Source organism: Phocoena sinus, chromosome 11 (genome assembly GCF_008692025.1).
Source record: "Phocoena sinus isolate mPhoSin1 chromosome 11, mPhoSin1.pri, whole genome shotgun sequence".
NCBI classification, from domain to species: Eukaryota; Metazoa; Chordata; class Mammalia; order Artiodactyla; family Phocoenidae; genus Phocoena; species Phocoena sinus.
In genome coordinates, this window is record NC_045773.1 from 48,377,998 (window position 1) to 48,402,154 (window position 24,157).

Sequence of the window (24,157 nt, forward strand, 5' to 3'; positions counted from 1 at the left end):
AAAGGATTTTTCTTCCTTTAAAATCACAAACCTTATCACATACATATTAGGAGTCTGGAAACGTGTAATCATGGTTGTTTCTTTTTTTCTTTTTTTCTTTTTTTTTTAAAGAGCCCCAAACCACTTCTCTTTGTTAGAGCTAATGAGCCAGGCTGCGTGCTGACAAAGGCAGGACGGGTCCAGCTGCTGATCCCTGCTTCCTACTAAAGACGATCCGCGCTGACCACAAAATTTATACCTCAGTTCTCTGCAGGGAGTCCGCCCAGCAACACAACAAACACGAGAGGGCCGCCAGAGGAGGGGAAGCTGGGGGTCTCTCACAGGCTGCCTCTCTGTGTGATTAGCTTCCCAGGTCCGGGAACAAGCTTCCAGGAGGAAGCATGGAGAGTGACCTCGATGGTGGCACAAGGATGGCTGCTCCCTGGATGACCTTCAGCTTGTGACAGTGGGAACAGCATCCCTGACCCAGGGTAGAGCAGCCCCTGAGACACGGATGTGGCCCCCAAACTGTGCCCAGAGCCCTCTTCCTCCTGCCACCTCAGCTAAATCCTCTAGGAGTTTATTCCCACCACTACTCATTTCTAATGCACAGAGGATGGTCCATGTAGATAAATGCCCCTGAGTATACATGCCTCACAGACAAATAAACTTCCATAGTTCTGAGTTTTCCAACTGAGCTTCCCTGAGCGTTCCTTTTTCCCGATGTGGAGTTGAGGGCGGTGGTTGCAGTAGGAGGTTTGGGAGACAGACTGGCAAAGGTTCATGGTCAAATTGCCATTTCCTAGCTGGTGACCATGGGCATGTTAATTAACCTCCCTGGCCTGGAGTCACCTTGTAAATAAAAGGTGGATAACCAAGGTGCCCATCTCACAGGGCTATTCTGAGGACTAAAGGTGAGAGGGCAGAGCAGGCGCTCAGGAAGCATCCCTGCTCTCACCAGCACCTCCCCTGGCAACTGCCTCTTTCAAGAGTCACGGAGCTGAGCAGGAGGCCCAGCAGAGAGAATCTGGGCTCAAGTGGCAGCAAACCAGCCAGCCCTCAACCCTTCATTAGCTAACTCATATCTGCTGCAGGAAGAACAATTAGGAACGTACACCTTGAACTTACACATATGCATTGCCTCTTAAAATCAACTTGCAAAGCCTTTTCTTACCTAGAGACTTTAGTACGTGGACAACTTTCGATACTTTCCTATTTCATGTTATAGAACGTTTTATAAGAACAGAACTCAGTTCAAAGTTTTGTTTCCTTCGCAATAATCAAGATACAAGGCAAGCTTCTTGGTGACGAGAAATGTCAGCATGAATACGAGGCGGTAAGCACATAGTAAATGTTCAGTAAATCAGCAGGTGCTGATTGGAAATTTCTTGACATATGCTCAGTCCCTTTCTGTTGCTGACCCACTGGGAGAAAGACCCAGGCCTGTGCCACTCTACACACAAACATCCACAAACATCCTGACCATGCTTCTGTCCAGAGAGTGACTTCCTTTTTTCCCAGGGGCTGGGCTTGACACCATCAGCAAGACTGAACTCCAAGCTGATATGGCAAAAAACAGAACTCACCACTTCCACGTTCCCAAGTCTGGGGCACGAGGCCAGGGCTTTGACCAGCTCCCCGTTTTAATGCCAACTATGACAACAGCCCTGTGACAGCTTTCATGTCCCTCCTCCATGGACCACTGTCTTTCTAGATTATATTTTACAAGATATTCCTTTGGCTTAGCACAGATGGTTGACAAAGCAGTAACCAGAAAAAGCAATCCACCTCTTCTTACATAAATCATTCTAACTCTGGCTAAGAATTTGGATCTTATCTTTTGTAGGCAGAATGCCTCCCTGGATATGAGCAAACTCGGGAGTCTATAAATATGTTTTGATTTAAAAAGCAGTCTCAATGGTTTGTGTCTTCCACTGGAGGGGGGGGAAGATGAACGCAGGAACAACGCCGTGTGTTGTATGTATCTGTGGAATGAATGTATGAACAGCAACCATGACACTTTCACACCAATTACCATGGAGTACTGAGGGACCATCCCACCGGCATCACCGTGATAGATGTACACCGCTCCTGAAAAGTCATCCTCCTTGGGTGCGCCAATGGCCACATCTAGGGGGAGAAAAGCAGCTCTGGGTTAGAAAAGCCATTAACATAATGGTGGATTCTCTAATTCCTGCCATGATGTCTAGAAATTTCTTGGTTGTTGCTTGTTCAAGCATTAAACTAGGCACATGACCTCTTAGCAGCAGGAAAAAAAAAAGTAGAAAGAAAATTATAGAAGCTGAGAAGAGGTTAGTTCCAGAAAATTTCTCCCTCATCCTCATAGGAATAAATTATTGATCTAACCAATAAAAGAAATGCAAATATCAACCACCCACCCTAATGTCTGTCTGAGAAGGGAACTCCATAGACAATGGTTATTGCATAACTGAGAAAGTCAACTCCGTTCTTGGGTAAAGGAATTATATAAAATGGTATTCCCTTTACCAAAAAAATCAACGTTACTCTCACAAACTGACAACTAGATCTTCCTCCATGCTCTCAGAGCATCGTGGAGCATCAGAGGCTCAGAAACAAGCAAGGTTTGTAGTGAGAGGAAGCTGGTTCAGACTTGGCCGCCATAGAAGCCCCTATGGACCAGCCGCAACGTTCACTGCACCACAAACACATAGCAAAGAACACTGAGCTGATGAGAAGGGATTTCATGGAAGCAAAACTCCAGTGGGCTCAGGGCTCAGCCCTGTGTCTACACAGAAAATGTGGTTTCTAACAGGCGTCCTCTCCCCAGTGTACATGGATGGGCCTTGCCATGGGCAGGTAGACCCCGGAGCGCCCACGACAGGGGCAAGTTAGAGGGCAGGTACGAGCTCACTGACCTGGGAACCCGTCATCATCGAGGTCGCCCAGGCTGGCGATGCTCTCCCCAAAGTGTGCATTGTAGGCACCATCCCCACTCAGGGCCAGCTGCTCCTGCAGGGCTCCCTGGGAAACAGGATGGAGGGAAAACGGGAAACAAAACAAACAGAATAACCAAAAAAAGAATGAAAAAACAGAGCCGGGAATGCCGCCCTGCCCTGCAGCACACCCATGGACAGGAAACACCTGGGCAGAATCCCAGGCACCCAAACATCCCCCCCCCAACACCCGATGGTGGCCAAATGAGCTCCTTCCACCTGGGTGCCATGAAGGTCTCCGATCACCTGAGATGCATTTTAGAGGGAAGGAGACCCACTGCTGGCCACTGATGACTAAACCTCTCCCTTGTCCTAATGCTCTATACACCAACCTATTAACCAACCTACCTGCTTGTCCCCACAGTCTCCTCTCCCCACGATATCCCCAAAGTTGTTTTAGAGGGAGTACATATTTCCATTTCTGCTCTCCTCTGCCTTCTGGTACAAATTTATAAAGCTGTTTTGTAGGGTGCATGTATTAGTAATCTTGGCAGAGGGAATCATGGTTCAGAAAACCCAACACCCAATAATTCTTGGTTAAGGGGTGGGAGCAGTGATAACAGGACACACGACTGTGCCCATTTTCATGTGTGGTTTGGATTTCCTAAGCAAACACCAACCAACAGAGGGAGGGGTCAATGGTGATGGTGTCACTAAAAGCCATGCCCACTTTACCCCCAAATCATTGACACGTGACTATCAGAGCGTTAAAACACCATCTGAGGGACTTCCCTGGTGGTCCAGTGGTTAAGAATCTGCCTTCCAATGCAGGGGACGTGGGTTCGATCCCTAGTCAGGGAACTAAGATCCTACATGTCACAGGGCAACTAAGCCCGGGCACCTCAACTAGAGAGCCCGCCTGCCGCAAACTACAGAGCCCACACACTCTGGAGACGGCGCGCCACAACTAGAGAAGTCTGAGCGCAGAGAAGATCCTGTGCGCTGCAACTAGGACCCAATGCAGCCATGAATGAATGAATGAATAAATAAATAAAATATTTAAAAACACACACACACACGATGTTTTGAGGCACAAGAGTGTCTAACCCTGCCCCTGGGTAGAGGCACTCAGACCCACTGTACATCCACAAGCCATCCCAAAGCTTTCATTACAACTAAATTTTTTTTCCACTGTACTCAAACAACTTGCAAACAGTAAAGATGTGATGAGTTCTTAAGTCACCAAAACCTCTGCCCCACAACACAAATGTGTTGATTTCTTCCCATCAGTGTGGTGAAGAAAGAAACATTGATTCCTTGTATGTACCAGGCACTGTATATCCACATCCTCATTTAAATCACACAGTGACTCTATAAGAAAGACCTTATGACTCTGCCCACTTTACAGATGAGGAAACTGAGCTGCTGGTTTCAAGCTATTTGTCCACATCACACAGGCTAGTAAGTGGCGACACCAAGATTCAAAGGCAAGTCATCATTTATTCCCACTCCTCCACACTGCCCTGCAATCATTAATCACATAAGATGAAATTCAACAGAAATAAGAATACCCTTGTACTTAGGGTAACCACATGGTATTAAGAAACATTGACTGGGGGTGGGATGTGTGGGTGCCAGCTGCCGCAGAAGGTCTGGGGGATTATCCTGGTCCAAGATTCCATGTCCTGGGGCTGTTGGGCTGATCACCTTATTGCCTGACAAGTTAACACCCATGCAAATGCAGCAGTCTCCTGCATATATGGTGGCCAGCAGCTACTGAATGCCGGCTGTTCTCATCTCCATAACGACCACCTCATTTCTCCCCTCACCTGCCTTGTCCCCCTTCCTGGAAGGTCAGTGCAGATGCAGGTGCCATGAGTTGTTCCAACAGGTACCAGGAAGCATCTTTCCTCCCAGGTTTTAGATCCACCTTCCCATAGAGTTTGCAAACATCCAAGAAAGCTCAAAGCTCTAACTTCCCCTGGCTCCTCTTTAAATAACTGCCCTTTCTGGCATCTGCCCACCTAGTTATAGCTAAACACCACCACCCCCTCCCGAATAGGATAACTAACACCTTGGTCACCACTTAAAAGTACACTTTTACTGACTTTTTTGATTATGAAAGAATTACATTCTCACTGTTTGGATAAAGATAAAGCTAAATATCTACCCAAGCATCACCACCTAGAGGGATCTATTAACATTCTCTTATGTATTTGGTACATTTTTAAAGGTTGTTTGTACCTGCAGTCTTTATCCTGCTTTTTCACTGATTATCTCATAAACATTTTCTCATGTTAGCTAAAGGCTGGTGGTCACAGGATTTATTCATTTAACCATTTCCCTCTTGTTGAATATTCTTTCTTCTAGATCCTGAAAAGATTCTACTTTCTCATTGGTCTCCTGCACCCACGGGTGCACTGCTGCCCCTCAGCCCCTGCCCCCACCCACCCTCCACTGTGCTGCAGAGACATCTTTCTGACTCGGCCACATCCTTTTCATGGTTCTGCAGAATAAGGGACATCGTGACTATAGCCCTTGGCCACTGGGGTGGCCCCCCTCCACTCCTCCCAGTCCCAACACGCTGAACTATGGTCCCACTGCCTCACACCTCAATCCACTTGCCCAGCTCCCAGCCCACTCCCGCCTGTCTACCTAACTCCCATTTTTCTTCAAGATTCCTCCCAGCCATCATGTCCTCTGAGAAGGCTTCTCTGCCTCCGTGGGCAGGTGTGTATATAGTCCCAAGGAGACAAAATAAGAGAGATGAAGCATGCCACCTCCAAAGCCAGTTTGCCTATGTTCAAATCCCAGCCCCACTGCTTCTTATCTGTGTGATTTGGGGCAAGTGACTTAACCTCTCTAAGCCTCAGTTTTTTCACCTGAAAAATGGGGACCCCCGATACCACGTGCACATGTCACTGAAATCAATCACAGGAAGCAGGAGAAACGGTTCCTGGTACATAGGAATCACTCAACTTTAGTCATTAAGATTTTTCTGGACCCCTGTATGTTTGCAGTCATAACACTGAGTATAACTTTCCATTGATGGCACACGGAGCTTTCTGAAGGCAAGAATCATGTCTTTTTACCTCCTCTGGGTGATGGGGCTCAGTCACAACTCCCCCCGGGCCAACATCCCTCTCCTACACCCTGTCCACATGTTGCCCAGCTCTGTACTCACGTTTCCTCTGTTGATGTAGACAGTGACCTGCCCTTCGTCCCTGATCTCAGAAAACATGGGGGCCCCCACGAGCAGGTCAGAGAGGCCGTCCACGTTCAGGTCAACTGCGCATAAGGAGGAGCCGAAGTAAGAGCCCATCTGCAACCAAGTCAAGTTGCAACAAAGCGTTCAGTGTCCGTCCTCACACACAAGGCCCCTGCCTTCCTCCAGATGCCCAGCCTGACAAACATCTGCTCCCAAGCCCCTCGGAGGCTGTGCCAGCCATGCCACCCTGGAAACCAGAATGCCTGGGCACGGTGAGATCCCGACTCCCCTGGCCTCCTGGCAGCCACGTGGGCCCCCCGGTCAAAGTGAGACCCACGTTCACTGGCTTGGAGCCCCACCAAGGGGGAAACAAATGGACTGATCCCTGGAAAACAAGATACTGCTTTTACAAATGCAAGCTGAGGCTGCAGACATAGGTTACAGCCATAATAAAAGTGCCTCGTGTATCAGACATTTGACAAGGCCAAGCAAGTTAGGAATATGGAATTTCACAATACAAGGCAGGCATGAAAATAAATGTTATATGGGAAACAGATTACCCTCGCCCAGTCTTGGGCATAGCTGAAGACTGGTTAGGAAGGCGTGAGTTGAAGTAACAGAAAAAGGTACAACTCAGAAGACCATTTGGAGGATGAGGGAAAACAGCCAGGTTATATTGGCTTAATCATAGCTTAATTCAGTACCTGTTATTTTTTACTATTTTTTTAATTGAAGTATAGTTGATTTACAACGTATTATTTCAGGTGTACAGCAAAGTGATTCAGTTATACATGTATATGTATACATATATATGGAAAAGAATCTGAAAAAATTCTTTTCCATATATAAATATATATACATACTTTTTTAGATTCTTTCCCATTATATGTTATTACTATATTCAATATATATTCGATTACTATATTCAATTATATTCAATCTGGATACTGAATATAGTTCCCTGTGCTACACAGTAGGCCCTTGTTGTTTATCTATTTCATATATAGTAATGTGTTTCTGTTAATCTCAAACTCCTAATTTATCCCTCCCGCCACCACCTTTCCCCTTTGGTATCCTAAATTTGGTTTCTATGTCTGTGAGTCTATTTCTGTTTTGTAAATAAGTTCATTTGTATCATTTTTTTTAGATTCCACATATAAGTGGTATAATGTGCTTTGTCTTTCTCTGACTTAGTACCTGTTATTTTAAATTGGGGGTCTTAAACACAATCCAATGGGATCCAGGCAGGTGATATAACAGGTATAAGGAAAAAGCAAACAACAGTGCGGGCATGCTTACAGGTGGCGAGTGACACTCAGCTTCTGTGTCTAAGAAACAATAGAGAATGATGGAGACTGAAGCAAACTAGAGTCCACAGACCCAGCTAAAGGAGCAATCCCCACCCAGGGGCAGTCAACTCCTGACTGACCCAGAAAAAGCCAACCATATCATTTTTCAAGAGAAACCAAAGCTCTAAAATTTTATTTGAATTGCCTATTTTTAAAATGCTGACAACTAATTCATATTAGAAAATAATAAACAAATATACCATGCAGGCCAAATGAAAATTTTTGTAGGCTGTACCCTTTCCAAAGGCTGCCAGTGGGCGACCTCTGTTTTTAATTAAAAAAAAAAAAAAAAAATCTATCCTTTTAAAATAAATGTTTTCAAATAAAAGGGCTCTGGTTTTACAGACATGAACAAGCATTTTCTTTTGCTGTTTGTTGGTAGCTAACCCAGGGGAGTTTGAGAGAGGTGGAGGGTACTTTGGTCTATTTCCTGCAGCTCAGCCTGGGAAAGGACTCAAGTCCCTCCCAGTCACGTGCCGAGGTCACTTCCACCCAACCCCCATCCCGACCTGCCCCCTTCCCAAGGGAGAAGGGCACGGGGAAGTTTCAGAATCATGGGGTGGGGGGTGGGCAGAAACCAGTTGACAGTCACCAATTCAGTGGCCTTGCCAATGTCTCTATCTTGACTTTAGTAAAAGAAACCGCTAAGACCCAGGCAAGGCCCTGAAGACCAAAGCTGCTGGCTGTTCTCTCTGGCTGAGTCCCAGGGGAACTATTTGTTTCATTCCAATGGTCTATTTAACTTGGCATCTTCATCGGTGTTCAATCAGAAATCCCCGTACGTGAAGTTTCCTATCTAAGTTTTGACACATAAACACTTCACATACTCAATTATTGCAATGAAACTTCGATAGGGAAACGACATGCTTTGGGGTGAGTGTTCCTTGATCAGAGCTCTCCCATCACCCTGGAAATATGAGGACACATGTCATAGCAGTGGAATTGCACATGTATTGGTGATTTCTTATGTGCACTATACGAAGGATGTCAACCAGTAAAGACCAGAACCACTTGGGGTTTTGTCTCTCTTATGGCCAGGAGACAGAACTCTCTGACCAGATTCTGGCCACACGGAAGCAGAAGTGGGTCAGGGGTTTCCTGAGTCAGAACTCTCCTCTATGTGTGGCTCTGGACACAGGGGTAAAGCAAAGGCATCCTTTGAAAGCCTGGGGTCATGTCCTTTCCAACTGAAATAATGGAGAAGTCAGTGGGACAAGAATTTCTCATTTCTTCTGGCACAAGCAGAATAAGATGTCTAAAGAGAGTAATCAGAAAGATGATGACGGGGGTAAAGCTGGAAGATGGTGAAACAAGATGGCAGAGTGAAGGACATATGTTACAATGGTTCAAGGTGAGGGCGAGAAAAGCCCCAAGGAAAATGAATGGCAGCTGTGGAGCTGGGAGGTGAGACAGCTGGCCCATGGTCTCCTCTTCAGGGAGCCCTGTCGTGTCATAATGAGGACACTCAAGCTGACCTGCAGGTTGGTCTGTGCTGGAACCCACGTCATCATGTCCTCGGGAAATTTGGAAAAGCAGATTCTCAAACCTTTCGCTCTCACGTCACCCACTCTCAAATCTGCTCCCCCAAACCTGCCCATGACCCAGACACAGATGGGTAGCCATGAAAGCTATCATCCAAACAGGGAGGGTTCTGGGAAAGAGAAAGGGCTCAATTATAGACTGTTGTTTACACCAGTATGACCAGCATCAGCTGGGCCTGTCCTGGGCACAGGCAGCGGGCAGTGGAGGTGGGGACACAGGAAGCAGGGGGGAGGCATGATGACAGCTGAACATGAAAATATTCTAAAACTAGGGTGATAGGGACTTCCCTGGTGGTCCAGTAGTTAAGACTCCATACTCACACTACAGGGGGCATGGGTTTGATCCCTGCTTGGGGAACTAAGATCCCGCATACCACAAAGAGCAGCAAAAAAAAAGAAATAAATTTAAAAAAAAATAGGGTGATAAGTGTGTTTAAGCCCCACAATTCACTTTAAAGACTCCCTAAAAAAATAGTAGTTACATAAGATAGATGTGTTAGCGAACCTCAGTGTGGTCATCATTTCACAATATATACGTGTACCAAGTCATCACACTGTACACCTTAAACGTGTTATATATCAATTATATCTCAATAAAGCTGGCGGGGGGATAATTTCATGCTGTCAAGCCGAGGTACATTGGAAGGGTAGCAGAGGGAGGGAGGGTTTTCCACAGGAAAACTCACCCATTTTTTTTTTTTGGATAAAGAGCTAAAATGTTAGGCTTAGCAGCATTTACACCCTACTTGCTCTTTGGGACTCTTTCTCAGAAATGGCATGGGGTTATTTATTTTCTAACTTTAGAGGTGCTTGGAAATCCTTTTTTGCAGAATTGCTCACAGTCATCTTCCAGTGTTGTTGCTTTGGGGTTTTGGAAATGTTAAAATAACACAGGCTTGCATAGTTCCCGGGGGGAACGCAGAGCTGCCCTCAGGGAAAACCTCACAAAACTGAGTTTGGTGATGTATTTTTTGTTGAAAAGGTTATGACAGTTATATACTAAAAATGCACATGATGGTTGTTAAAACTGCAAAAAGCTCTACTTGTGAGTGGGATTTTTGGAACTCAGACTATGACTCCCCATCAGAACAATATGCAGTGGTGCCAGGCTGGCATGAGGCAGGTCTAACACAGCAGGACCTGAAATGGGGCACATGGCCCACCCAGGATGGAAACATCATTTTTTCCCCCCTCTTCTTAGTGTGATGGTAGGAGAATGTCAGAAGGCAATTTTACCTATCTCCTCAAATCTCCCTCCCAAGTCCCAAGTCCTGTTCTTCTTCCCCGAGCTCACTAAGGCCTCTACCAAGACAACTCTTCAAATCACCCCCTTCACCTCCCCACCTAAACTTGTCTCCTCTTAGAGCGGCCAATCTTACCAAATAATCCTGCCGATCGAAGCCATGCCAAGGTGTGCACCACTGATAAGCCCATGAAAAATGGTGCGTATTAATCAAAGGAATCTCTACCTGGCTTAATTTCAGACTATGGTGCAATATAATGGAAACTTGCAGGAAATGGAGAATTAGCAATAGGGTAAGGATAATAAGATGACACAGGCAGATAAACCTTGCCCAGGACTAATTTCAGGGCAGCCTTCCCCAGCTATTTCTATTTCAAAGTTCTAAAAGGAACCGGGTGATATTTGCTTTTTGTGTCGCAACAGTTCCCATGGCGATGGTGGCAGAGGGCTTGGGATGTAAGCAGGAGGGGCGGCTTTGGGTTGGTGAGATAGGGAGAGTGAGAACCATCTATCTGCCTGCCTCCTTTGAAAGTAATCCGTCATGTATCTGTACTCAACAATGCCTTATCTCTCTGGAGCTGGGAGAAAGACAGACGGAGAGGGACAGAGAGGCAGAAAGAAACAGAGCACATAGTCATTTTGATGAGTATCTGAACCGTGGACAACCTTTTAGACCTCTGTGCTGTAACTTGGCTGTGTACAAACTCATCTCGCTCCCCGTCTCAGCACGCGTGAATCCCAGGAATCTGCAGGTCACACACAATGCTGAGAAGGTAATGGCTCCAACAGGCAACTGAACGTGCCATGTAAATGTAGGGCACAGATGGGCCTTTAAACCAATATTCTAAAAAGTAAGAACTGACTCCCACATGATGACATCTCTCAAACAAACAAACAAGACACTAATCCCAAGGATCTCACCTTTTTACCTGATGCCTGAAAAATCTTAATTAAGGTGCCTGATCTTCGGTCAGCTCTAAAAATATAAACCTATGGAAGGAAAAAAAAATCCAGTTAAGATGGAAGCAATGACCAAAGATATTTATCAGCATCCTTCTGGGAGTTCTATGTAAATGCCTGACCAGACACATGCAGATGTGCCTACACTAACTGATGACAAATCATTTTACGCACTCTGCAAAGAAACTGTCCTTCAATCCTGAGGCAGAAATCACCTCCATGCCTCCTGAGCCACACTGTTTACGGGAGCCATGCCAGTAAGACCTAAGGAGCTTCCAAATTACTACCAAAATGTCAACTCCTGGGAAAAGGATATTCTTCCTCGAAACACTTCCTTCCTTCCTATTAGTTAGAGCTTTAGCAGGTATCACAATACAGTCATCCCTTGGTGTCTGTGGGGGATTGGTTCCAGGACCCCCAGGATAGCAAAATCCACAGATGCTCAAGTCCCTTAAGTAAAATGGCGTAGTGTTTGCATATAACCTAGGCAATCATCCCTACATTACTTAGACTATCTAACACAATGTAAATACTATGTAAACAGTTGTAAATACAGTGTAAATGCTATGTAAATAGTTGTGTGGCAAATTCAAGATTTGCTTTTAGAACTTTCTAGAATTTTTTCCCCAACTATTTTCCATCCATGTTTGTTTGAATCCACAGATGTGGAAACCCGCAGGTAGGGAGGGCCAACTGTGTAAGAGAAGGGATGGACGTGAGCATTTTAGACAAAGTGATTCCACAGAACGTTAGTGTCATGAGATCTGCTTGGGTAAATATGAGTTTAGTTTGCAAAATGCCAGAGTTAAACATTGAATAAATTCCTTTACTGGGGACCTTTCAAAGACTTGAGCCTGTGCATTTACACCATGAATCTCTACCACAGAAAGGACTGTTTGTGTAGAACTTCCTAAATGAAATGAGTGTGGAAGTTCTTTTTCAAGTTGCATCTTAAGGGAAGAGTGAGTGTCCCATGAGAACCAGTGTCAGGGAGCCTCCCATGGGGTCAGGAATCACCATCTTAGTGTGAATGCTTTCCTGCCCCAATACCAGAAACGATAACCACCGAGACCCTGAAGGCCAGAGAGCCATCCTGGGGTCCTTGGGAAGCAAGTCTGTACCAGCTCCCATGCCTGGCAATGTGGAACCGTCAGCAACTTTGCCAACTACGACCAGTCTCCCCAGCACCTCTCAGGGGCTCCAGCTGAAAACAGCATTTTTATGTTCATCTTTGTTAACTAGATCCAGGGTGCCCTCTGCCTGGCTCCATCAGTTTTAAGTACCATTCTCATCCTAAGGTTTGACAGGGACTATACAGTTATCCCAACCACCTGAAGAGAAGACAATTAGATCAAGTTTTCTGTAACTGGTGATTTAAAACAAAACAAAGCTGCTGTCAGCAGCACTGAAGCATCCACACTGCTGTGAATTGGGAGGTAGGCGTGTTTACCGGCTACAGAGATGCCTGGTCACACGCAGCTCCTCCCCCAGAAGAGATTATCAATGTGGGGACAGCCCTTGGCTCTGTCCCTCCACCACACAGAGGAATTCATGTGACTTGGAAAGACTCATCCCTTGCTGGAAGTTATCAGAGTTCATCTGCACACCGCCCCTGTGCTCAGGGCCCTGGGTTTTTACCGTGGCTTCGTTTTCAAGGAAAATAGCATCGGTGTTAACAGGGAGGGAGGCATGTGCTCCAGAAAGCTGAGTGTTGACTCCTAACTCCTGCCCAGGAGGATCCAGGAAAACGACCCTCATGAATGCCCAGCAGTCACGCCTTGTCTGCTGATCAGACTGACATCCTGGCCGAACGCTCCAGTTACTAGTGGTCTCTGTCGGGGCCTCTCCAGAGTCCACTTTTCCAAGCCCCCAGAGATATAGCCAGATTCTATCAAAGGTCCACTCCTTATGGGCTCTGACCCAAAGACCATTCCTCTCTTCAGTTGTAACTATCAAACAAACTATGGAGCTTGTTAAAATGCATATTCCTGACTCATCTGGATCGACTCAACTGGACTTCCTGTAGCCTGGAACTAAAGATCCAACAAACATAGTCCTCCATATTTCAGGCCCCATAGATGCCATGATTCCCAAAGGGATTCTGATGGTCCTTGATCCATGGGGTCTTTTCTACACTCTGGGCAGATACTTTAGGGAAAGAGATCCGTATATTCCCAGTCTAGCCTCTGGGCTGAATTGGTCTTGTTTCTAAAACATTGGAGGAAAAAATGTGAGAATCTAGGCCTAAAGATAAATAAAAAGGCCCCAAAGATATCTGGGATTAGACCTGGTTCCATTAAGTCCAACTTGGAAAGGATTTGGGAGAGGGGAGGGTTTGAAGTCGGGTAGCGCTGGACACCCTTCCTTTGGAGAATGGCACAATACCACGGGTCAATCTTAATCATCTCTCACACACACAGCATCAGCCATGAAAAACATTCTCAGATGACAAAGTGCAGAGAATGGAGAGGTCTGGGAATAGTATTCATACTCGGATGAAGCTTTCAAAGTAAATTCTCAAAAGAGGCTGTTGGAGATGAACAGATGATTCCTCAATATTTCATCACTTACCTGCCAGCCGCCCAGCAGAATGTTCATATCAAAGTGAATTGACAAACCTCAAAAAGAGCGGCAGCATGCTCCCCACATCTGACCCCATGCTATTCCGTAGACTTTGCTCCTCACCTTCCCAATGCCTTCGTCCTGAGGGGCACCTCCTACCACATCGGTGGTGGACACATGAGAAAAGTGTCCAGCAGTAACTGCATAACCTACAGAAGATGGGGAGAAACCAAGGAAGGGGTGGAGAAAGAAGATCCATCAGAGGACAATGCTTCTCAAGTATCCCTTATCTGGACAATTATGATCCAGTTATTCTTGGAACATAAATTATCAGGGAATAAATGGCAGCTGTCAGTCTTCTCACGCTGGAATGGCTCATCTCACAAAAAGACACGTTCACAAGGACTCCAGGGCAGGAAAGAGTGCTTTCTGAGTGTCCTCTTTGGAACAGGTGCTGTGCTAAATACTCCACATCTATTTTTTCCTTTTTGAGATACAATTTTCATACAGTAAAGTACACACATCTAAAGTGTAGAATTTAACAAGTGTGTACACATGGACATCACCAGCCACAGTGACTATAACCACAGAACCACGAGCCCAAAACATTCCCTCATTCCCTCTCCCAGTCACTACCCTCCCCCTGCACGGGTCACCCTCTCCTGATTTCTGTCACCATATATTATGTGTGCCTGTTCCAAACTTCCCTCAACGTAACTTGTGTGAGGTTCATCCATGCTGTTGAGTATGGTACTAGTTTCTTTTTATGGATGAGTATGTTCCATTGTATGATGATATCATAATGTCTTTATTCTCCTATTGCTGGGCATTTAGGTTGTTTCCAGTTATTTCAGCTTTATTGTGAATAAAGCTGCTATGAACATTCTTACACGTCTTCAGATGCCACTGTCTCTTTTAATCTCCCAACTCTATTTCACAGATCCGGAAACAGGGACTAAATGTGGGTAAGCAACACACCCAAGATCACACAGCAAGATTCAAATCCAATCTGTGTGTCTCCAAATCCCTTGCCGTGAACCACTATGCACACCCCCTCCTAAGAAGAGCCAGAAAAAAGCTGACAGTGTGTCGGTGGATAGATGGATGACTGAGCAAAGAATCTGCGGATGCAGAAAGAATCTAGAAACAAAGGTAAAAGTTGTCTGAGCTTAGTCTAAATGTCTCCTGTTTTCTGAGAGCCCTGCCGGCAGTAAAAACCCTGTACAGGCTGCTGTATATTCTACAAACCTTTTCCTCATCCTCAAACCCTAATGTTATGACCATAAGGTGCTTGCATTTTGTAATGGTGTCATATTATGATCAACTCTTACTCACCAGGTAGCTATTTCTCTCAGACTGGAGGCTCACATTCCCTAAGACTATTATGAGTGACATCAAAGCTTCAAGTGAGCCTTGCAATCGCGCAGCATGAAGGCCTCTACTTGGCACACAGGACGGAGCCACGGGCCCTGAGGCTCAGAGGACCTATCGACCCTAAAGCCACGTCCAAACTGGGTTCTTTTCTGCCTTCTCTTCATTCTCTGACCTAATAAACATGTGTTGACTCCCTCTTCTGCACCAGACACTATACCAAGTCCTGGAAATGTCAGACAAACTCCCCTCCTCCAAGGTGCTCCCAGCCCAGCGAGGGGTCCACACCAGCGGGCGGGACTGTCTGCAGAGCATACACAGGTGGGCAGCTCAGCACCTAGACTCTGGGCTCAGAAACCACAGGTTTAAACCCCCACTTTGCTACTGATGAACGATGGGACCTCAGCAAGTTAAATGACCTCTTTGTACCTCGGTTTCTTTCATATGCAGAGCCTGGCATGGAGTAAGTCCCCAATAAATGACAGCATTTAAGGAGCTGGGCGTGCAGAGCAGCAAACACCCCAAAGACTCTGAGTAAAGGTATCACAGTCGGTGCTACTGGGCAAAAGACTTAGAGGGGAAAAGACAAGTCAGCCAGTCCCTCCTTCCAACTCACAAGCAAATCTCCATACAAAAAGCGTGTCAGGGACTCCCCCAGATTTAAGTTAAGCGTAATGAGTGTGAAAGAATATTGTTTTCTCATTGTTAGGCCTTGCTAAATTTAGCTTCATTTTCAGCCCAGAATTACAGCATTTAGGGCCTGAATTAAAGAAAAGAGCCATGTCAAATTGTCTTTTACACAAGTAAAGACAGCCTCTCTCTGTTCACCAATAAGCATGGTCTTGTCCAGAGTCATTGTGGCCTGGTGGCTGCTAACTTAAGTTGTGTCTACCTTCCTTCTAGAGGATTAAAATGGTTAAGAAAATTAAAGTTTTTCTGAGCCTTTAATTAAACCTCAGGATTAGGTTGCCATCCATCATGCTAATTTCTGGTTCTTATTATTTCTACCTGCAACCAGTTTTGTGACCAGAAAGCAGAGACCTCATCCAACGGAAAGTCATGGAAAAACAGGATTCTCTCACACTCGTTTTGTATCTAATCATCTGAACCCGAGTAATTGCTAAAATAGGAAAAGAAAATGTTTGCTTCCTTGGAGGTTCAACTGTCAGTTTTTTAATTAAATCACACAGCTTTAATTCAGTCCCGTCCTTTGTTCTCCTCTCTCTACCTGATATGTGTGGGGCTCAATGTTGTGGTGCCCTTGGCTAAAGTGCAACTAAGTAGAACAGCAGATGTTAAAGCCAACAAACTCTTCTTTCCACCAGTAAAGCAATCACTGGCAAGCTTGGTGGTAATCACTCCCACTTCCCCTTTCTTACCTGTCACCTCCTTGAGCTACTCACCCAGGTAGGTGTACCTCCTGTTCATGATCACTTCATCATTTAGTTTGAAATAGGTGTTGTCTGTGAGGTTCAGCACTTTGACCGTCCCAGCCCAATAAAATGACCCTGGGGCACCCATCACCACCAGCTCCTATGGAAGAGAAACCCAAAGGTAAACAGGGAAGGAAACTGAAGAGGGGAGAAGGCGGTGTGGTGAGACCCACAATCACAACAAAGAACTCGTAATTAAAGTAAAGATGCCACACCAGAAAATTTCTTCACCTGAGCAATAAAAAAAAGTTCATATTCATAATGATTTACAATTGCCAAGATATGGAAGCAACCTATGCGTCCATCAACAGATGAATGGATAAAGAAGATGTACTGACACTCCAGAGAAATCCCCTCCAGTCCTCATTCTCAGGAATGGTTCTGAAGCTGGGTTTTCTGGCCACTAAAGGCTCATTGCAAAGTCAAAACAACAAAAACAGGAGAGCAGAGAGGCCCACTACAGGAAAGATGTGGACTGGGGAGAGAAGAGACCACAGACAGCAAGACACAGCACTACTATTAAAACAGGCCCAGGAAGCACCCCAATGTTCATAGCAGCATTATTTATAATAGCCAATATACGGAAGCAACCTAAGTGTCCATCCACAGATGAACAGATAGAGAAGATGTGATACATATAGACAACAGAATATGACTCAGCCATAAAAAAGAATGAAATTTTGCCATTTGCAGCAAAATGGATGAACTTGGAGGGCACTATGCTCAGTGAAATAAGCCCAATAGAGAAAGACATTATCGAGGCTTTCCTTCCCCAATCTTTCCCAACAGGAAATCCCTTCTCTTTGATTATCTATATTTTCTAAAGTATCTACACTGCAGTAAGAAATAATAAAAATTATTTTTCTAACAAATTCATTAACTTTTCACTCCACAATATTTATTAAGCATCTCCTACTTATACCAGATCCACAGATCAATCAAATCCCTTTGTAAAACATTCCCAGGGTAAGGCAACAAGGAAATGTACAGAATGTTTAGAAAAAATTTACCCAAAAGGGTTAAAATAAAGGCAGTTTTAGAGGAAACCCCTCAGCTGTACAAAAACCCCAAAGATACAGGCCTTCTGGGCTCATGGAGATGCTGGACACTGTACAGGTCATGCTCTTGTTACTGACACACACACACCACTCTTGGCCTCTAGGGTCCCCACACTGTTATACTTCAGAAACATCCTTCCAGGCTGGCCCCTCTCTACAGAGCTGGCCTCACCACTGTCAGAAGCTGCTGGTTTCCAACAAGTCCCTGGAGGCTAGATCCCGCCCTAAGAATTCTGAGTTTCTGTTGACATTTCATAAAGTGACACTGAATTCCCTGGAAGCAAATGTCTGAAAAAGCCAGAGCCATCTTAATAGAACAGCAGAGAGAGGAGGACAGAGCACACAGAAGGGAGAGCACGTGTGTGGCAGCAGCAGTATCAGGACAATACTTCAAACAACACATGTTCTATGGTCAATTCGGTAAGAACCTTACCAAAGAACAGGGTGTGAGCATGGCTGGAAGGAAAGCCACCAAACTCCTGCCCGAATGGTTTGCTGTTGATAATTCATGAAGGTGTGGACCAAGAATGACCACTGAGAAGCACTTCACTTCAAGGTTCTGAGATCCAATCCATCTCCAAGGATGATGCTATGAGGATGAGAAACCGGATACCCTCAGGGGTATCTCACTGTTTTATAAAAATATATCACTTTCTGCACTTAGGACACATCCCTGGGAAAACATGGGCAGTGCATTCATTCATTCCCCTTATAGTCATCTATTCTGTGTAAGGGACTGTGCTGGTTCTAGAAGGGGCATGAGAAAGACAAATGATCATCAGAGAAGGGAGACTTTCTCCTTGGTCTTAAGCTCAGAAAGGACTCTGTAATCAGTGCCCGAACACAAAGAGCACAGAAAGACAAAATGAGCAGTATCCCCAGTGCCAGCCATAACCAGCAGCTCTTCACGAGCCAAAGCTTTGAGCACCACCAGAGGCCTATAAGGCTCTTGGGGACACCAGGTAGTGGGCGTGTTGTTTTCTGATGATTCAGATTAATCCAGGATAAAAGTTGAGAAGTGTACGTCTAACATATCACTGTATCGCCTCTCTCAAACATTACAAAGAGAATAAAACAAGGTCATCCCTCTCCTCAAAAACCTTTAAAACCAACAGCTTTTGGTTTCTTTCCCTCTCCTCTTACTGTTTATGCCCCCTTCTCCCTGCAGTTCAAACTAGGTAAACTGAGGCCCAGCCTGAGACCCTTGTGGCTGGGGACAGGGAAACAGCATCTCCCTGGAATTCCCTCCTATTTGGCTTTTTCCATCCGCTGTGGTTGCAGCCTGGGCCCTTTTGACACTGTCCACAAGTGCCAGGAAAATGTGATCAATGCTTGGCTCCTCACCATCCAGGAACAGACAATGCAAATGCAACACACAGAAGTGCAAGCTTCTCCAAAAGCCCAAGGCCACCACTGCCTAAATCATGTGTGCAAAACTCCATCCATCAACAGCATGGGCCTTTCTGCAAGGGGCAGAACCTCCTGAGGCACACGGGTACCTGGAGCTGCCTGAGAGGAGCCTGGGGGGCTTTTCTCTGTGCCCTGTAGATTGGCACAAGCAGGGGGCAGATTAGTCCTCGGAATCTGTGACAGAAGTCTGTGCCGGATGGATTTCCACCCAGATGTCCCCAGGCTCTCACAGTGGTGCCCTGACACCAGCAGCGTTGGGCCAAGTCTTCTCTTGCTGCTTAGAAGTATCTACCTCTGTTATCCTAGGCTACAAAAATAAATATGTTCCCGGGAAGTTCTCCCTTGTCCTCAACGCTGGGCTAAAATTCATGCAGTGTCCATAACTCAAACAGCTTTGATAACCCCAGGGTCACTGACGTTCAGGTCAAGCAGTCGCCTTGGGCCAGAGTAGTTTGGGGCAACATGGCCATGACCGGAAGGCCACAGAACTACGTCCAGCTTGGGAGGCAGCTGTCCACCCTGTGCAGGGACAGCCCAGCTCCCAGCAAAGGCAAACCCAAGTGACAAGGTCAGCAGGAGGGCAGGAGAGGGGCACAGTGCTGCCTGACCCCTTCAACCATATTTCCTGCTCGGCCTCCAACAGCTGAAGTTCCAGAAACGAGGGAGACTGGGAGTTCAAAGACCTCCTGTTTAGGGAGGCCAAAAGCCTGGGAACTGAAGCAGAGGCCAAGGCCCCGAGTGGCCGGTTCAGGACCGAGCCCTCCTGCTCACTGCCGCCCAGCTCCCTGCAGTGCTCCACGCACCAGCCCCACGCACCAGCTGCCTGCACCCTGCTTCCCTCAGGCTCTGGAGTCCCAGCAGGTCCTCTGGTAATCCGGAGCTGGCACGGCCCCCCGGGTTCCCCTCCACACCCTTGTCCTTCCTCCTCCTCCTCCCCACTAACCCTAGTGCCCTCGTCTTCCCTCTCTGGCTGGAGACATCCCTTCCCAGGGACTCTTCCTCTCCCCTAGCTCCCCACCAACATCTCCAATGAGTTCTCATTTCTGCAATGACTTGACTTTCTCCTCCCACTGCCTACAGGAGACATTCTGCTCAGAGCCCCCCAACCCCGGCCCTATGCTAAGCATACCCAGTCCCCTCAGAAACATACTAGCATTGGCCAAATCAAGGCTGGATTCTAAAAACATCTATGTGAGTGTCCCATCCCATCACCTCACATGGCATGTGTATACAGCAGACCCATCAGTTTACCTCTCCCAGTGGATTCTTCCTTGGGCAGCCCCCTTTCCACCGGTACCACTGTTCCCCAGAAACCTGGCATAAAACCTCCTCCCTCCCCACCTCAGTCCTCTGTGGCCACAGTCCTCTGGTCACCCAGCCCACTGATACTGCCTTCATATTTTCTGACTCCCCTCATCATATTTATTCCTAAAACATCCCATAGGCTGCCCTGTCCCTTTGTGGCTGGACCACAACACAGCCTCCAACCTGGCCTCCTCCAGGCTCTCCCACTTCCAGACACCTGGGCACAAGACAAGCCCAAACAGATTTTCTTACGGCACTGCCATCACTGTGTCTGTAAACTTATAGCAGTTCCCTGCTGCTTCCTGCATTGAGTCATACTTGCTACATCTCAATGGAGGAACAACAGCCATAGAAATTACACCCTCTATATGCTTATTGAGATGGAAGATGGGTAACCTTGGCATATGGCAGGATGGTATCTCAAATCAATGGGGACAAAGAAAACATTTAACAAACCAGTATCAGAACAACCAACCAGGGCTTCCCTGGTGGCGCAGTGGTTAAGAATCCGCCTGCCGAGGCTTCCCTGGTGGTGCAGTGGTTGAGAGTCCGCCTGCCGATGCAGGGGACAAGGGTTCGTGCCCCGGTCCGGGAAGATCCCACATGCCGCAGAGCGGCTAGGCCTGTGAGCCATGGCCGCTGGGCCTGCGCGTCCGGGGCCTGTGCACAACAGGAGAGGCCACAACAGTGAGAGGCCCGTGTACCGCAAAAAAAAAAAAAAAAAAAAAAAAAAAAAAAAAAAAGAATCCACCTGCCAGTGCAGGGGACACGGGTTCGAGCCCTGGTTCCGGAAGATCCCACATGCCGTGGAGCAACTAAGCCCATGCGCCACAACTACTGAGCCTGCACTCTAGAGCCCGCAAGCCACAACGACTGAAGCCCGCGCGCCTAGAGCCCATGCTCCGCAACAAGAGAAGCCACCACAATAAGAAGCCCGCGCACCATAACGAAGAGTAGCCCCGGTTCGCCGCCACTAGAGAAAGCCCGCGCACATTAACAAAGACCCAATGCAGCCAAAAAAATTAAAATAAATAAAATTTAAAAATTTATTTAAAAAAAAAAAGAACCAACCACACATTTAGGAAAACAGTGAAGTTCATTTCTCCCGTATAATGTCTGCACGCATAAATCTAAGATGGATTAAAGATTTAAATATTTTTTAACCTATAAAAGTGGCAGAAAAAAATACACGTGAATATTTCATAGTCTTAGGATGGGGATGACCTTCCTAACAGAGAGGTCTAGAATCCAGAAAGAAAAAGACTGACAGATTTGACCAAATATGAATGTTCAATGCCCATATAGTAAAGACACCATTAAGCAAACTTAAAAATCAGATAAAAGACTGGTGAAAAATATTGTAACACATTCAAGAGATATGAGATTACTATTGAAAATACAAGATCCTAAAAATCAGTAAAACAACAGTTAAAAAATAACATAATAATGGGCAAAGAACATAAACAGGCAATTTCCAGAAAAAATAAACACAAATGGCCAATATTTGAAAAGGATACTCAACTGCACTAATAATTAGGTAAAGGGCCATTAAAACACAATGTCATTTTTTTTAATGACAAAAATTTTAAGTATTGGTTAGACGGTACAGGGACAATGACACACAACTGGGGGAAGTGTCAACTGGTAAATGTTTCTGGAGTGCAATTTGCCAGCATGTGTCAAATCACATTTTGAAGGGCTTCTGACTGTGCAGCTCACCTACAGAAATGTGTACTTGTGCACAAAACACTATGTGTGGGGACCTCTGTAATAATGATGCTAGTAAGGATCTGGCATGATCCAGCAGCAGCTGAAACCAGTGGGTGTCATAGGCCTTTTCTCCCCCTCACTGTCCCATCCCCTCCCACAGCTCTGGGTTGTCCTCTGATGAGTGAAGGAGAAAGTCAGGCCCATGGGCCAAGACACAGAGCTTGGACTTTAATCTACCATATGATGGGAAGCCATGCAGGAAATAAACACCCATGAGAGAAGAGAAAGGCCCAAAGAGTGATACCCACCTCAGTGAAGAAGCCCGCTATCCCAGCCTGGCAGGAGCCATGTTCCTCTCCATACTTCTTCTTATACTCTAGAGGGGGAGGGGAGGGAAGAGAAGCAAACCACAGCCTCATCAGTGTGTGCCAGTTGTGTGCGGAGTGCCTTAGCATGCTGGGCCTGTCCTTGAGTGCGGCCGCAGGCCTGGCCCAGGGACGCCGTCCAGACTGGGGCGCAGAGAAAAGTCTCAGGAATCCACCAGACCTCAAAAATCCAGGCTCTGGTGCCATCAGGTAGTGAGGCTGCCAAGCGCCCTGATGGGCTTCCTCTGTGCATGTGGGAAAGGAGAAGCAGCAGCCACGGTAATTAAGTGGGAGGCCAGTGACAATTATCTCATTCACTTCAGAAAGGACGGGAGCCCCAGGAGGAAGAAAGAACCGAAAACACGACACAGAGATGGAATGATGTGGCCATCCCAGTGTGGAGTCGCCTGGGAGACGACCAAGCCTCCCCAAAAGATACTCCATCCAGCTGGAGGCAATATGCTTTCCACCATGCGACCAGAAACTAGCCCTCAGAGCCCAGGGGCTGCGGGAAGAGATGACTCCGCCGGACTGGCCCCAGAGCACGGTGACACCATCACTGACACCTCTTGTCCTCCTTGTGTGGAAGGAAAAGGGGAGATCTCTTTCTCCCTCCACAAATGGATCCAAAAGAAAACAACAGGATAAGTTCTCTTCCCCCACCTGTCCCTCAGCTCCTAATACTCCGACCCAACAAACGGGAACTCTGTTGCTACTGTTTCATTTTTCAGTTGGCATTTTAAGTTTAGCATGTTCTGGGCACTGTGTCAGCTGTGCCCACTCATCATTTCATCAATCCCTCATCCCTGGGAGGGATCATCACCATTTGTTAACAGGTAAAACCCCTGAGGCTCAGAGAGTTCAAGTGATTCATCGGAGGTCACAAAGCCAGAATTCTATCCAAGTTCGGCAGACTCAGAAATTCACATTCTTTCACTTCTGTGGCTGATCAAAGGTTTTGCAGTGAGTGATTACACAAAACCCTGAAGGTGACAAGCCATGTGAAATAATGACATGGGTAAAGGCATGGAGATGGAGTGATGTTCAGCTTAGGTGACTCTAATTACATGTGAAACTGACATTGCCGGACAGAGGCTCACGGCTGCCTCTGGGCACCTTCAGGTCCAAGAGACCCAGTAAAATGACCCAGTGACCCCCATGTCACCCCCTGGGCTCCTGACAAGTCTCTGGTTCCATTAAAAGCAATATACTTAATTCTGAAACACAAAATAAATAATACAAAGGAACAGTGAAGCTGTGATTGCAACACAGTGCCACTTCCTGTGGTTCCAGAGTTATGTCCTGGAGGAGAAGCAGAAGGGCCCTGGGGAAATACACAAAGGAATTCATTTTCTAACAACACTCACTGCAGAGCCTGGTAACATTCTCCAGTAAGTGGCCATTAACCAACTGCTAAATTACAACAGAATGTCAATGGAGTTACTCCTCTTCCAGGGGAGGGCTAAATCAGTTCCTCCTACCTTGTCCTGTTATTACAAAGAGAACTCACAGCCCTGCCAGAAAGCAACCCAGTGACAGTAGAACACACTTCTCTGCAAAATCTTGCACCAGGGCCGGGAGCGGGACTTATGCGAAGTCATAAAGAGATCCTGCATCAAATTGTACGATGGCAAGAAACCATAAAAACTAGTAAATCCTATATCAAACAGCACAATGGCAAAAAGGGTCAAAATGTCCCAAACGGAACAAACAGTCATACTAAATGTGGAAGGTCTGGCGAAAAGCAT

The 24,157-nt window shown here is 46.3% G+C and overlaps 1 protein-coding gene across 1 annotated transcript in view; it reads right to left on the reverse strand.

The window, feature by feature from the left end:
• Positions 1 to 24,157, reverse strand: part of ITGA9 (integrin subunit alpha 9) — a 354,686-nt gene that overhangs the window by 288,491 nt on the left and 42,038 nt on the right. The window contains exons 5-11 of the mRNA XM_032650071.1: positions 22,353 to 22,420; positions 16,532 to 16,661; positions 13,881 to 13,966; positions 11,157 to 11,225; positions 6,079 to 6,216; positions 2,877 to 2,982; positions 2,015 to 2,109 (exon numbers count right to left, since the gene is read on the reverse strand). Coding sequence (XP_032505962.1) covers positions 2,015 to 2,109; positions 2,877 to 2,982; positions 6,079 to 6,216; positions 11,157 to 11,225; positions 13,881 to 13,966; positions 16,532 to 16,661; positions 22,353 to 22,420 — 692 coding nt within the window. The remainder of the gene's footprint in view (positions 1 to 2,014; positions 2,110 to 2,876; positions 2,983 to 6,078; positions 6,217 to 11,156; positions 11,226 to 13,880; positions 13,967 to 16,531; positions 16,662 to 22,352; positions 22,421 to 24,157) is intronic.